This window comes from Mirounga leonina, unplaced genomic scaffold (genome assembly GCF_011800145.1).
Source record: "Mirounga leonina isolate KUSES-001 unplaced genomic scaffold, KU_Mleo_1.0 Mir_166, whole genome shotgun sequence".
Taxonomy (NCBI): domain Eukaryota; kingdom Metazoa; phylum Chordata; class Mammalia; order Carnivora; family Phocidae; genus Mirounga; species Mirounga leonina.
Genome location: NW_023270418.1, coordinates 25,638 through 40,036, shown reverse-complemented (window position 1 = coordinate 40,036; position 14,399 = coordinate 25,638). Strand labels below are relative to the sequence as shown.

At 41.6% G+C, this 14,399-nt stretch overlaps 2 protein-coding genes across 3 annotated transcripts in view; one reads left to right on the top strand and one right to left on the bottom strand.

Annotated features, from left to right (window-relative positions):
- The window catches only part of GTF2H1 (general transcription factor IIH subunit 1), a 38,340-nt gene extending 32,824 nt beyond the window's left edge, over nt 1-5,516 (bottom strand). The window contains exon 1 of one of the 2 annotated variants that reach the window (XM_035012418.1): nt 5,080-5,516. The gene's annotated coding sequence lies outside the window, so the exon portion shown is untranslated. The remainder of the gene's footprint in view (nt 1-5,079) is intronic. The other variant, XM_035012419.1, reaches the window with a different exon arrangement.
- Nucleotides 5,517-5,633: 117 nt separating this feature from the next.
- HPS5 (HPS5 biogenesis of lysosomal organelles complex 2 subunit 2) overlaps nt 5,634-14,399 on the top strand; it is a gene marked incomplete at its 3' end in the record, with an annotated part of 34,399 nt that continues 25,633 nt past the window's right edge. Inside the window, exons 1-2 of the mRNA XM_035013696.1 lie at nt 5,634-5,883; nt 11,570-11,733. Coding sequence (XP_034869587.1) covers nt 11,626-11,733 — 108 coding nt within the window. The remainder of the gene's footprint in view (nt 5,884-11,569; nt 11,734-14,399) is intronic.

The window sequence follows — 14,399 nt, the reverse complement described above, 5'->3', positions numbered from 1 at the left end:
GATTTTGATTAGAGTTATTACTGTTTAAAAAGTTTGAAAAACCACTGTCTGAAAAGACTATTTAATGACATGAAAAGATACACTGTTAGATAATCAAAGAAAGCAGAAAAAAAAACATGTAGTTTGATTTCATGTTATTAATTTATCTAAAATGTACTCAATGCAGGCAACCTGGCCGGCTCAGTTGGTAAAGCATGCAACTCTCGATCTCAGGGTCATGAGTTCAAGCCCCATGTTGAGTGTAGAGCTTACGTTAAAAAAAACAGAAAAACAAACAAAAAAGGTACTCAATGCTTACTAATATGTGCCAGGCACTGGGCTAAGTTCTTTACAGGCATTATCTTATTCAGTCCCCAGTTAACAATCCCGAGGTACGTTCTATTATTAGTTCTATTCTGCAGATAAAGGAAACTGGGTCTAAAAAAAATCAAGATGCTTTCCCAACGCATCAAGGAAGTAGACAGCTTTGAATCTGGGTCAGCCTGACCTTGGAGTTCCACCATGCTATTTTGCATGGACTGGAGGAATATACACCGAACTTCACAGTGGTTACCTATGGGTGATGAATTACAGACAACTTGAATGTTCTTTTTGTTTTCTGGATTATCTATAATAAATACATATTTTATAACGAGAAAAGTAGTTATTAAAAGAGTCTTTCCAAGAGTTTGTTCCCTATCAAACCAGAGGTTTATAAGATAACATGGGAAAAGTGTTAGGGGTGTTAGTATAAGAAAACAATTGTTATTTTCAAAATTTCTATAATATGTATCAATTGTTTTTTATTTACTTTAAAAATTTAACGTATAAAGAAAATTTTATAACATTTATGGAACTATTTAATACTTTAATGTTAATTATAATACACATTATAACAACTTAGAATAAAAAAACAGTTTGTACTAACTGAAGTTACACTGTATACTATACAAACCACATTTTAGGAAACATAAATCGAAATCTGCAAGATAGGAGGGGAGGCTTTATGGACAGGGGGAAAGCAGACAATTATAAGACAATTTTAAGTATGTCCATATATGGAGGAAAAGCAGTGAGCAAGGACAGCTGATAGAGCAAGTCTACCATTAACTGGGCTTATAGGCACAAATAAAAAGTACTAGGTTTGGGGAAGAACAGAAAACAAATTTTTTTTTTTTTTTAAAGATTTTTATTTATTTATTTGACAGAGAGAGAGATAGCGAGAGCAGGAACACAAGCAGGGGGAGTGGGAGAGGGAGAAGCAGGCTTCCTGACGAGCAAGGAGCCCGATGTGGGACTCGATCCCAGGACCCTGGGATCATGACCTGAGCCGAAGGCAGACGCTTAACGACTGAGCCACCCAGGCGCCCCAGAAAAATTTTTTTGACACAAGAAGGTAAGAAAGAAAAGATGAGTTGAAGACAGAGAAACTGTAAAATGGAGAATAAATTAGATGGAGAGAACCATCGGAGTCAGTCACTAGCACGTAAAACCATTTATATTAAAATCCATTTGGGAGAACACAAAATAAATCAGATAAGTAATTGAACATTGGGATGACTAGTCAATTGTCTCACAGCTAACTTGCTTGGCAAATTTCCTTGTTCATTTGTAGCACCTCTATTAATTGTACAAGACCAGTTTTAGAAAGTTTATTTTTTTAAAGATTTTACTTATCTATTTGAGAAAGAGAGAGAGTGACAGAGAGAGCCCAAGAGGGGGTAGGGTCAGAGGGAGAAGCAGACTCCCCGCTGAGCGGGGAGCCCAATGCAGGACTGGATCCTGGGACTCTGGGATCATGACCCGAGCCGAAGGCAGTCGCCCAACCAACTGAGCCACCCAGGCGCCCAACTTTTAGAAAGTTTAATAGAACCAGTGGGGATATCCTACAATGCCTTAGGTGATTTCCAGACTTTTCTTGAAGATGGCTCGCTCTTTGGGTAGCAAAAACTTCTTCCCAATAGGCCTCTATAAGAGCCACAGAATATTTTGTTTATGAAAAATATTGGTTAGTTCCATTTAAACAAATCAGCTCAATGAAGATCTACTTTACTTAAAAGATTATCTTTTAAAGATTTTATTATTTATTTGAGAGAGAGCTCACATGTGCGCATGTGGGGGAGGAGTAGAGGTGGAAGGAGAGGGACAAGCAGACTCAATCCCAGGATCCCAACATCATGACGTGAGCCGAAACCAAGAGTCAGACACTCAACTGACTGAGCCACCCAGGTGCCCCTACTTAAAAGATAATTTACTTTATGAAATTATCTGCCACAAGACTTCTTTAAATAGCAAGATCCTCCAGTAAAGGGATTAATTCATTTGCAGTTAAATATTTGCTTGAAGTTAAATGTACATGCCTTGCTGAGCCTTTGCACATTCTCCTCCTTTCCTATCAACTGGCTTTTACTCATTTTTTTGGTACTTAAAGTACTAAGTTTCAAAATCACTAGGCAAGACCTTTCTGTTCTCTCTCTTTTTTTTAAAGGTTTTATTTATTTGACAGAGAGAAAGACAGCCAGAGAGGGAACACAAGCAGCGGGAGTGGGAGAGGGAGAAGCAGGCTTCCCACGGAGCAGGGAGCCTGATGTGGGGCTCGATCCCAGGACTCTGGGATCATGACCTGAGCCGAAGGCAGACGCTTAACGACTGAGCCACCCAGGCGCCTGACTTTCTGTTCTCTTGATAGCACTTACCACAATGATAATTAATTTCTAAAGTAATTCTTTTAATGTCTCTCTCCCCTGACAGACTACAAGCTTCATAAAGGGAAGAGGATGCATGTGTTGTATTCACTGCAATACAGCACCCAGCCACATATTTGGCCTATATGAAGAGTCCAATAAATATCTGTGACATCTATTTAAGATCCTTGTTGTTAAAAGAACACCAGCTTGGTAAGATACATAAGACACCTTTGCACATATATCCTTGGCTAAACTCCAGGAAGCATTACAGCTCTCAGAGATCACAGTATCACTCCTCAGAGATTCCAGTAACTGGTTTATAAGGAAATAGGGACAGAAAGAATTTGAAACTGATCAACAGAAACCTTTAAATTACATCTCTTTCTAATGTGCAGAGATAAATGGGGCAGGAACAAGGACAACAGGTGAAATATAAACTCCGTATCAGCCTCTAAAAGAAGGATTATTAGAGAGAGCTGCTGTATCTGCCAGCATACAAAATGGAGATCTGGAATGCTGCTTGCTATGAGGCAATCCAAAAAAATTTTAACAATTCAGCATAACAGGGAATAGGACCTTGAAACTATGTAAAAAGCGAACAAAATTTACCATTTTAATGAAAGCTATGCACACAATGAAGCTATTAAGGGGAATAACTGATGTAGCAATTTTGAGACCAAGCACTTTTTCATTTTACAGCAGTGCAGGGAGAGGCAGAAGGAGGAAAATGCGACAGAGACCAAGACAGAACGAAACGTATGCTCATATTCACCAATAAATACTGCATGCTGATAAGAGTACAATATCAAAATTGAGAGCGCCATCAGTTGGTAATCAAAGTGGGGAAGGGATAGACTTATTAGTTGGATGCCTGATACTGGCTACATTGCAGGCAGGCTAAGAGAGAAAAGAAGAAGGGCACAAGACACCCCTAGCAGCAGTATCCATGAGGGAGAAATAGTGGTCAAAATGCTAGGAAAGCTCAGTCTGATGATTGGGGAAAAAACCCAGCAGCACAGAAAAGCAGGGCTAAAAGGTGGAAAGATAAACCAGCAGGGAGAAGATAAATGCCTCCGGGGCAGTACATGCAGGAAGCTGATCATTTGGTTTATTAAACAGATTCCTCTCTGCACCAATCTTCCTAGTATTTTTAAAGAGCCCACCAAAAAAAAAAAAAAAAAAGAGCCCTCCCTGCATTTGCATGGCTAATTTACATCTGCACTACGGTGAATGTATGTAATATCATCTAAGAGAAACTCGAACTTTCAATCTGCTGCACTGTTAAATGTCAGCTGAGTGAGGGCAAAAGAACAGGTTTAATGGCCTCAAATGACCTCTCCCTTCTTCCCAAATGAGGGATTTAGGTCTGCTAAAAGGTACAAAGTTCTCTCCAGAGCCCAGTCCTTCTGTAAGCCATAGGCCTGATACTGGAGATTATCTTCCCTTCTGTTGTGACTCCTCCACCTCATTTGTTAGTTTTGACTTTAAAAATCTATTTTAGGGTTGGCAATTTTGGCTTATTTACCAAAGCCCAGTTAAGTGGTTTTCAAACTGTTCCAAGAGGGGAAGCTGACTGGGTGGGGCTTGGCCCTCCCAAATTCAATTCCATCAAGAGCATGCTGTTTTGTATACTGGAGTTCACAGTAAGAATTCGTGGGGAGAAACTGTTCCACTGCCTCATGGAGTTAATACTGCAAGGTGCAGTTCAAATCACTTAGTTTTTGTATGTTTTTCAAATTGGGTCTTCTAATACGCAAAAGGGTAAGTTTTTATATTTCTTCCCCCTCCCCCACTATACAGACGCCAAAATGAGCGTTTAAGAGTCAACTGAATATACTCCTTTAGTCAATTTTGTCTCTGAGAACATTGGGGAATTTATAAAATAATTATACATTTCCATGGGTTGGTGGTCTATTTTGCATCATTACAAGACAATAAAATTGGGCATAGAACAAAACTGGGCGTGTGGATTGGCACACGTGTTAAGAAGGTTTTAAGAAGCGGTAGGACTGACAGGTCAAGCAAAAGGTGTGCAGACACTACGGTGAAAGCGGTTCTCTTACAGAAGCTGAAAGACTTAACAGCACATTTCCTAACGGGAAGGGATCCTCTGTCACGCAGAGGCCTCCACGTCCTTCATTCTCCGGAGCCACGTCTAATCCTGGCTTTGGGTAAATCTTCGAGTCCCTGCTCTTAGTAATGGGGCAGACTTCCTACAGGCCAGCAGATTAGGGGTCGCCTATCTCCCGCTTCAGGACAATAAAGGGCTACCGAGACAGCAAGCTTAGGAGTTGTGGCGACGGCAACAGGGACACAGGGAAAAGGGGTAGAACCCGCGCCGTCCTGCGGCCCCCGGGCCTGTCAGCTCCTCACTCACCCACCCACCCACCCCCATTCTTCGGTCTAAACTTACCAGGTGGAAGCTACGGCCCTGGGCAAGGAGTAAGTAACTGGGCTGAGTTGAGTCGAGTTCCGCTGCGCTTCTTAGAGACGCTGCCGGGAGAACGCTGAAACCCAGCAGCCACCGCCGTCGCCACCGCCTCTGCTACTGGGGGGTCTCGCCTCCATCGCTGGCTGCGAGGACTCTGAGGGCACGTGACCGGAAGTACCAAGGCGGGCCTGCCGGGCACGTGACCCAGAGCGCGGCCGCCATGACACCTTCCGCTAGTTCCCTCCCTCCCCCGCCGATTCCCGCCTGTTTCATTTCCTTTCGCCGGTCTCAAGCTGTGAAAGGTTCCGGGATCCTGGCTGGCTCACCCCTTTAGCCTAAAGGTCCTCCGGTCCCTGTTGGCGCTGCGTCGTCAGCCGGCAGCAACCCGTGGACTGCAGGCCGCAGAGAGCGTAATTGCGACCGCGGCCGGAGGGGGAGGGACCACGCGCAAGCAGGGGCGTAACCCGTCACGTGACAAGGAAGTACCGTTAACAGCGTTGTCCCCGCGTCCTCGGCGCTTTTGGATGACGTAAGCCAGGGAGGGGCGGTGCGGAAGGGGAGAAAGATTTTCAGGTGTCGCTCTTAGTTACTCGTTTTAGTGTCTGTACCGCTTGTAGTTGCTAGGTGAGTGTTCCGGAGGCCGGCCGTGAGAGGATCTGATCCACTGATGAAGCGGGGCTGAGCAGTGCTGCTGGTCTGTGAACCTGCTTTGAAAACTTGGTTACTGAGGCTTCTCTCCTGGAGAGATCCGAATGAATACAGTATTAAAGATACCGCTGAAAAAAGGTATTGGTTCCGCTAGAAAGCTTCTTGTGCGCAGGGACCGTTTGCAGCGGTGGGTACAAAGCATGCTGAATGCATGATGCATTTATGAGTGAGTTGCCATTTCTCTAAGGCGAAGAGTTCTGATTATTACTTCTTGGGTAGAAAGATCCTGCTTCTCCCTCTCCCACTCCCCCTGCTTGTGTTCCCTCTCTGGCTGTTTTTCTCTCTGTCAAATAAATAAAACCTTTAAAAAAAAAAAAAAGATCCTGTTATGGAATGGTGGAATCTCCTACTTACCCTTCGCATAGTATCTTTAATTGTTTGCTTCTTTCTGTCTTCCTCCTTTCACGTACTTAGTGGGGGAAAGAGAACGCTGTTGTTTGCTTTTGATGTGTGAGCAGCAAACATTGTGGTCCATTGGTAAAATGAGTACTAGGGTGATGAGAAAAACCTTTTCTTAATCCTACTCGTTTATGTTACCATCAAGTTTTAATGCATGGAAATGGAAAGATGATTAGATTTGGACTCAGGAGAAGTGGGTTCTAGTCTCAGCTCTGCCTCAGCAGAGTTCTGTAACCTTGGGCAAGCCAGCCCTTAAGAAGAATTGTTGCACTGACTTGGATAAGCATTTATAGCCACCTTTTATTCGCTAAGTTTTTTTGTTAGGCTAGAGGTGTGCAGGCTTAACAGATAATATTTAAACTCAGCTTTGCAGAAAGGTAGGGTTTTGTTAGATGGATGAAGATTCAAAAAACAGTATATTAAATCATGGAGGCACAGAAAGTTTATACAATGAAAGGGACAAAAGATAACTTGGTATAGTTGGAAAATAGGGGTATAAAGTGGAAGGTGAGGCTGGAAAAAGAAGTAAGGATGAGATCATAGATTATGTAAGAAGGGGAGCGTTTGAAGGTTTGTACAAAGATTTCTTTTTAAAAGTATGTACTAGGGGCACGTGGGTGGCTCCGATTGGTTAAGCCTCTTCCTTGGCTCAAGTCATGATCTTAGGGACTTGGGATCAATCCCGCCATCGGGCTCTCCACTCAGTGGCAAGTCTGCTGCTCCCTCTCCTTCTGTGATCTCTCTCACTTTCCCTCTCTCTCAAATAAATAAAATCTTAAAAAAAAAAAGTATATACTTAAAGGGGCTCCTGGGTGGCTCAGCCAGGTTGAGTGACTCTTGATTGGGGTTCAGGTCATGATCTAGGGGTGGTGGGATCAAGCCTCCTATTGGATTGGACACAGAGTCCGCTTGAGATTCTCTCCTCCTCCTACCCACCCTTGCCCCCGCACTCTCGCTTGCTCTCTCTGGAATAAATAAAATCTTTAAAAAAAAATATTTAAAAAAGTTTTGTTATGGAAAATTTCAAACATAGACAAAAATAGATAGGATAATAAAATGAACCCCCATGTACTCAGAGCCCATCTTTAACAGTTGTCAACATTCTGCTGTTGTTTTTACAGAGAATTTAAATTTGTAAGTACTTTTTATATTCATTGTCACATTTGATTAATAGCAAATTTCAGGTTGAGCTCAATTCTGTTGTATATAAATATTAGGTAGGAAGATTATATTCATTTTATGTGAAAATTTCTTTGGGTTTTAGTTGAATCAAAAGTGTGACATGGCCACTTTAAAAACACATCAGATGCTATTTTAGGTTGTAGTATAGAAATTTAGTGCTCAAATCCAGGAAGTTAGTGTTTCTATTCTATTCTGTTATCCAACTACTTAAGGAGTATTATGTTCAGTTCTAGGCACCATATTTTCAGGCAAACTAAATCACCTGTGTAGAAGGTTGACAAGAATAGAGAGGAATTTGGAAATTGTCATGCCAGAAATGAAGAATTGGGAATGTTAAATTTTTAGAAGACCTGATAACACTGATAACACTTTTCAAATACTGAAGGGTTGTTTTGGAAGAAGTAAACTTGCTCCCTGACACAGTTAGAAATAATTAGTAAAAGCTCTAAGTGATCAGATTTAAATATTAAAGGGATAGAATAAGCACAAAGAAGTATAAATTTGGAGTTGGCTTAACCCCATGGCCCTGCAACTTCTCTTCAGAGTGACATTGCTTATGCTGTTTCTTTTTCATTCTCATTTCCCATTAAATCTTTTTTAGAAAAACAGGAACTTACTAGGTTCCTTTTTACCTCGTTAAATTATAACTTGTAGGACACTGAGATCAAGGCCAGATGGCCTATCCACCTCAGAGCCTAGGATAACAAACAGAAGAGATAGACACTGTGGTCTTGATGTCATTCCTTTCTTTCTTTCTTCAGATTTTATACTACGGTTTTGTCTTTTTCTTGTATCTTCAATCCTTTTCATTTTAAAGATTCTTAGCTACTACTTACAAATCTGTTTGAGTCTCTCCTGGTCAGAAAGTGAAGAGAGGTTGGGGTGCCTGGGTGGCTTGGTCGTGTTGGATTCTTGATTTCAGCTCAGGTCACGACCTCATGGGTTGTAGGATAGTACCCCACCTCCGGCTCCTCACTCAGCAGTGTGTCTGCTTGAAGATTCTCTCCCTCTGCCCCCCACCTTCAAATAAGTCTTAAAAAAAAAAGAGAGAGGTTTTCTTCCCTGCCAGATTTCTTCGGTAATTGGAAGGCCTTACCTTTACTTCCTTACCACTCAACACTTTTCTCAAGTCTGTTTTCTAGTGTGTGTCCACAGCACTTAACAGAAATTATGTGACTAATACCAAATCCTTCAATGCCTTTCAGTTGCCCCTCAAATTAAAATTTATTCAGGTTCCTTGGTTTGAAAGTCAAAGTATTTCATACCTTGTGCTGAATTACTCTTCCACTTTTATCTTTCATTACTCCATTCCTTGTATTCCTGTGTTTCAACCAAAGACTAAATGTATCTCTAAATGTATCCTCTATATTTCTGCTTATTGCTGCCCTTTTCCTTTTCCTTCTAATAAAAGCCTACTCAGTTCCAGTGCTACTTCCCTTAGGAAGTTTTTTATGGTTCCCTTTAACTCAATGTGATTTTTCTGTCCTCTAAGTTCCAACATAGCACTTTGCTTATGTCTCCCTTATGAGGGGGGTGTGTGTTCATTTTCTCCCTATTTATAAAGTGACTGATTTCTGGAATTATTTTGTCTTGTTCCCACCATTGTGCCTCATATTTTACTAGGAACTCAATAAAATGAATGAGTGAAAAGAATGAGAGATTTTTCATAGGTCAGGAATTCTCAATTTTTTTGGTAAAGATTTTATTTATTTTTAAAATGATTTTATTGATTTATTTGAGAGAGAGAGCATGAAAGGAGGGAGGGGTAGAGGGAGGAGAAGCAGACTCCCAGTTGAGCAAGGAGCCTCATGGGTCTCAATCCCAGGACTCCAGGATCGTGACCTGAGCCGAAAGCATACCCTTTACCAACTGAGCCACCTTGGCACTCTGAAAGATTTATTTTTAGTTAATCTCTACACCCAGAGTAGGGCTTGAACTCACAACCCTGAGATCAAGAGTCACACACTCCACTGACTGAGCCAGCTAGGCGCCCTGTAAGTTTCAGATATTTTGAGTATGGGACTACTAAAGATTTGTTGTTTTTCTTGAAATGCTATTCTCCTTGCAGAGGTCAAGCTGTATTAAAAGAACAGTATAATGAATAGGAAATAAGACTATATTATGTCTATGCAATTAAAAACATAAGCTTTTGTGTGTTTTGACACTGGGAAGTATGCTCCATGAATGTTAGGACTGTTTTGTCCTGTTTTATCTCCTGGACCTAGAGCAGTGCACAAGTCGGTGCTATTGTAACCTAACTTTGAGGTAGGTAGAAACTACACGACATGAGTTGTCGCACGAAGGAAACTTCATTTGCAGCAAATAAGATCATGGGGAGTAACGTCCAAAGCTGTGACTCCCCGAGCAAGGGCGAGTGCGTTGCTTTTACTGAGGGCTAGGATGACTATTTAGATAGGGGAGCCTTGTCGTCCTGTGTCGGGGCGGGCGTAAGGTCCTTACGGAAACATGCTCATACGTACATTGTATGTCATGTAAAGCAGGCTCGTGCTCCGTCTTGGGTGGAGATTTTAGTGTTCCATTGAGGTAAAGGTAACCGTCGGTCACTCCGCGGTCCATCTGCGCAGGCGTGAGTCGGGGGGCGGGGGGGCGCGGGGGGGGCGGTGAGCTCAGACGGGTCTGGGCCGCCTGAGCTGACAGCCCCCGTCCAGGCAATGGTTCCTGCTTGAGGGGTAGTTTCGGTTTCTATCACGGGATGTTAGGCCCCTCGGGTCTTTTGCCTGAGTGAAGAGATAAGCTGGAAAGAAGAGCTTAAGGAAAAATGTGGGACAAAGGTCAGTGGCAACAAGCGGGTGAGAAGTAAAGGTTATGTTTTAGGGTCTAGCTGGTGACACTATGTACATATTTGATGAATATATGAATGAGTAAATACATGTAGTTCCGAAAAAAAATTAAAAAGTATAAATAATTTAAAAACAAATAGAAATGGTGGTTTCTAAATTTTTCTGTAGTGTTTGCTTTTAATTTGGCATGTTACAAATGACTGAGAAAAGTTAAAATTAATGGGTAAGAATTTCCTTGAACTTTATTTCTTTTTTGGAAGTTGGTGCAATTTGACAAAAATGTACACTTGAGAGTTGCTGAACAGATAAACTCTTGTGTTAGTTTACAAAGTCTTCATTGGGTATTTAGCATTTGCTGTCTTGTATTCTTATTCCTATTCATTCATATCAATTCTCTTATTGAAGCTCTTACTTTTCTTTGAGTTTTAATTCCCTGCACTTTACATCCCACTTAGTAGGTGCATTCATTCAACAGATACTGAGCCCCTGATGGTTTGGAGAAAGAGATCCAGAGGTCTCTTTCTATTAAGCACAGTTAAATTGTTGGCTGATAACTGTTGAACTTGCTGATAAGGGTTTATAGTTTGAAGCCTTTAGAGAACGTTGCTTTTTTTTAAATATATATTTTTATTTTTTTATTTTTTATTTTTAAATTTATTTTTAAATGTTTTATTTATTTATTCATGAGAGTCAGAGAGACAGAGAGGCAGAGGCAGAGAGAGAAGCAGGCTCCCCGCCTAGCAGGGAGCCCGATGCGGGACTCCATCCCAGGACCCTGAGCCACCCAGGCGTCCTAATATATATTTTTAAAGGATTTTATTTATTTATTTATTTGAGAGAGAGAGCGGCAAAGGGAGAGGGAGAAGCAGGCTCTCTGCTGAGCAGGGAGCCCGATGCATGGCTCGATCCCAGGACCTTGGGATCATGACCCAAGCCGAAGGCAGACACTTAACTGGCTGTGCCACCCTGGCGCCTCAAGAACGTTGCCTTTTAATGACTCTTAAAGGCAGAAGAAGATTTACAACTTGAAGAAGTACAGCTGAGGTTGCTATTTTACCAAAGAAGAGCTTGACCAATTTTCCTCTTAAATCCCACATTACCTATCCTACTTACTCAAACTGTGAGATAAATAGAATGGGATAGGATTATGGAAGACCTTGAGAATCTCGATTTGATTCCCTGGGATTTCAGAGTCCGGCAATGATAAAGTACAAGCTGATGGTTGCGTATAATATTACTTATGTGTGCTTTCTTTCCTTTTAGATGCTAAGGACCTCCAGAGTAGGGATCCTTGTCCCTTTCTTATGTTTCTCTTTGTTCTCCATATATCCATTAAATGCATGCTAACTGAGCGAAGAGCTTCTTAAATTATATTTTTGCAGGTTTTATTCAGGAACACTGTGCCTGTCACTCAACGTAATTTCAACTTTCCGGCTAAATGACTTTTGTGCCAGTGATACCGGAGTCCTACAGCCATGTTCTTGCAGAGTTTGAGTCTCTGGATCCATTACTTTCAGCCCTGAGGCTGGACTCCAGTCGTCTAAAGGTGAATTTCTTGATCCTTGTAGCTGTTTCATGTTCATATTTGTATGTTCTGTGTGCTCTTTCATATATGCTCCCTGCCCTGTAGTTCTTTATGTTTGATGGAATCTTGGGTGTTCTTCCCTGTGCTAGTAATACCTTACATACAAGTAGCATGTTCATAGCTCTTTTTTTCTTTTTTTAAAGATTTATTTAAGAGAGAGAGAGAGCGTGTGTGCACGTGAGCACTAAGCTAGGGGTGAGGCAGAGGGAGAGGGAGAAGCAGACTCCCCACTGAGCAGGGAGCCTGATATGTGGGCCTCGATCCCAGGACCCCGGGACCATGACCTGAGCCGAGGGCAGATGCTTAACCAACTGAGCCACCCAGGCACCCCTGTAGCTCTTTCTTGATTTACTTTTTGAGCTCTCATTTGAATTCTTCTTTCCCATCCTTGAAAACCATGGTACTGATTGCTGAATTTTTTTCCCTTCACAATAATCTGTTTTTTTCTCAGAAAATAATGTATTTGATTGAAAATAAAATAGTATAAACGAGTATACCGTGTTGCATTTTAAGCAACATGAACCACTGCCGTTATACTAAGCTCATTCCAAAACAAGGAGTTAGTTTGATGTACCCTCCATTTTAGGAAACAGAGCAAAAGCTGTTAGTTCTGTGGGAAGAAGTATGTGCTCCCCTCAAACCCTGAGTTCTGATAAACTCAGGAATGACATGGTGAAGAAGAAAATCTTATAACCAATTCCAAAATAATTTCATTTTTATACTTCTGCTCCCCCAAGTACTTTTGTAGCCTCTGAGCAAAAGAATAAGACATAATAGGCAAAGTAAAATGAACAACGATCATGAGGGTTGATTTCAGTTAGACTTTTTTAACTGCACGTTATGGGATGTCCTACCTGGTGTAGTATGGCTTAACCAATAAAGGTGTTTATAACCCTGTTGGAAGCTATTGTTTCTGGGTTTAGTGTAGTGGCCCAATGATATCACTGAGGTACCAGGCTCTCCATCTTTCCTGTTCTATCATCATCCATATATTGGTTTTTAGTCACAGTTGCAAAATAGGTGTCCTGGCTCCAGTCTTGATGTTTCCATTAGCATCTCAAGCAGGAAAGATGGGGCCACAAGCAGAGGCTTTCTTTTCTTTTTTCCCCCCTGGGTTTATTGTTTTATTTTTTTATTTTTAAAAAATCTGTTTATTTTATTTTTAAAATTATTTTTATTTATTTATTTATTTTTGAGATTTTAATTTATTTGACAGAGAGAGACACAGTGAGAGAGGGGACACAAGCAGGGGGAGTGGGAGAGGGAGAAGCAGGCTTCCTGCCGAGCAGAGAGCCCGATGTGGGACTCGATCCCAGGACCCTGAAGGCAGATGCTTAACGAGTGAGCCACCCAGGCACCCTATTTTATTTTTTTTAAATCATGATAAGTGTACTTTTTTTAAGCAGGTTTTTTTTTTTTTTAGATTTTACTTATTTGAGAGAGTGAGAGAGAGAGCACTAGCAGGGAAGAGAGAGGGAGAAGCATGCTCCCCGCTGGGGCTCAATCCCAGGACCCTGAGATCATGACCTGAGCGGAATGCAGACTCTTAACCAACTGAGCCACCCAGCTGCCCCATGATAAGTGTACTTTTAATCCCCATCCCCTATTTCCCCCGTTCCCCCACCTACCTCCCTTCTGGTAACCATCAGTTTGTTCTCTATAGTTAAGATTGTCTGTTTCTTGGGGCACCTGAGTAGCTCAGTTGGTTAAGCATCCACTTGTCAGTTTTGGCTCAGGTCGCGATCTCAGGGTTGTGGGATCCAGCTCTGCACTGGGTTCCGTGCTGAGTGTGGAGCCTGCTTGGGATGCTTTCTCTCCTTTTCCCCCTGACTCTCCCTCCCCCTCTTTAAAAAAAAAAAAAAAGTCTGTTTCTTGGTTTGTTTCTTTAGCTCTTTTTTTTTTCCTTTGCTTGTTTGTTTCTTAAATTCCACAGTGAGATCATATGGTATTTTATCTTTCTCTGACTTCACTTAGCATTATACACTCTAGCTCCATCCATGTGGGTGCACATGGCAAGATTTCATTCTTTTTCTATGGCTGAGTAATATTTTGTTGTAGATATATACCACATTTTCTTTATCCATTCATTTGTCGATGGACACTTGAGCTACTTCCATAGTTTGGCTGTTGTAAATAACACGGTAGTAAACGTAGAGGTGCATGTATCCCTCTGAATTAGTGTTTTTTTATTTTTTTAAAAAAAGTTATTTATTTGAGAGAGAGAGAAAGAGAGAATGCGCACAGAGGGAGAGGAAGGAGCAGACTCACTGCTGAGCAGAGAGCCTGATGCGGGGCTCAATCCCAGAACCCCGAGATCATGACCCAAGCCGAAGGTGGATGCTTAACTGACTGAGCCACCCAGGTGCCCCATGTTCTTTGTATTTTTTGTGTAAATACCCAGTAGAGCAATTACTGGGTCCTAGAGTAGTTCTGCTTTTAATTTTTTGAGGAATCTCCATACTGTTTTCCACAGCGGCTGTGCTGGTTTTCATTCCCACCAACAGTGCAAAAGGGTTCCTTTTCTCCACATCCTTGCCAACACTTGTTTCTTGTGTTTTTGATTTTAGCCACTCTGATAGGTAGGAGGTGATGTCTTATTTTGGTTTTGATTTGCATTTCCCTGATGA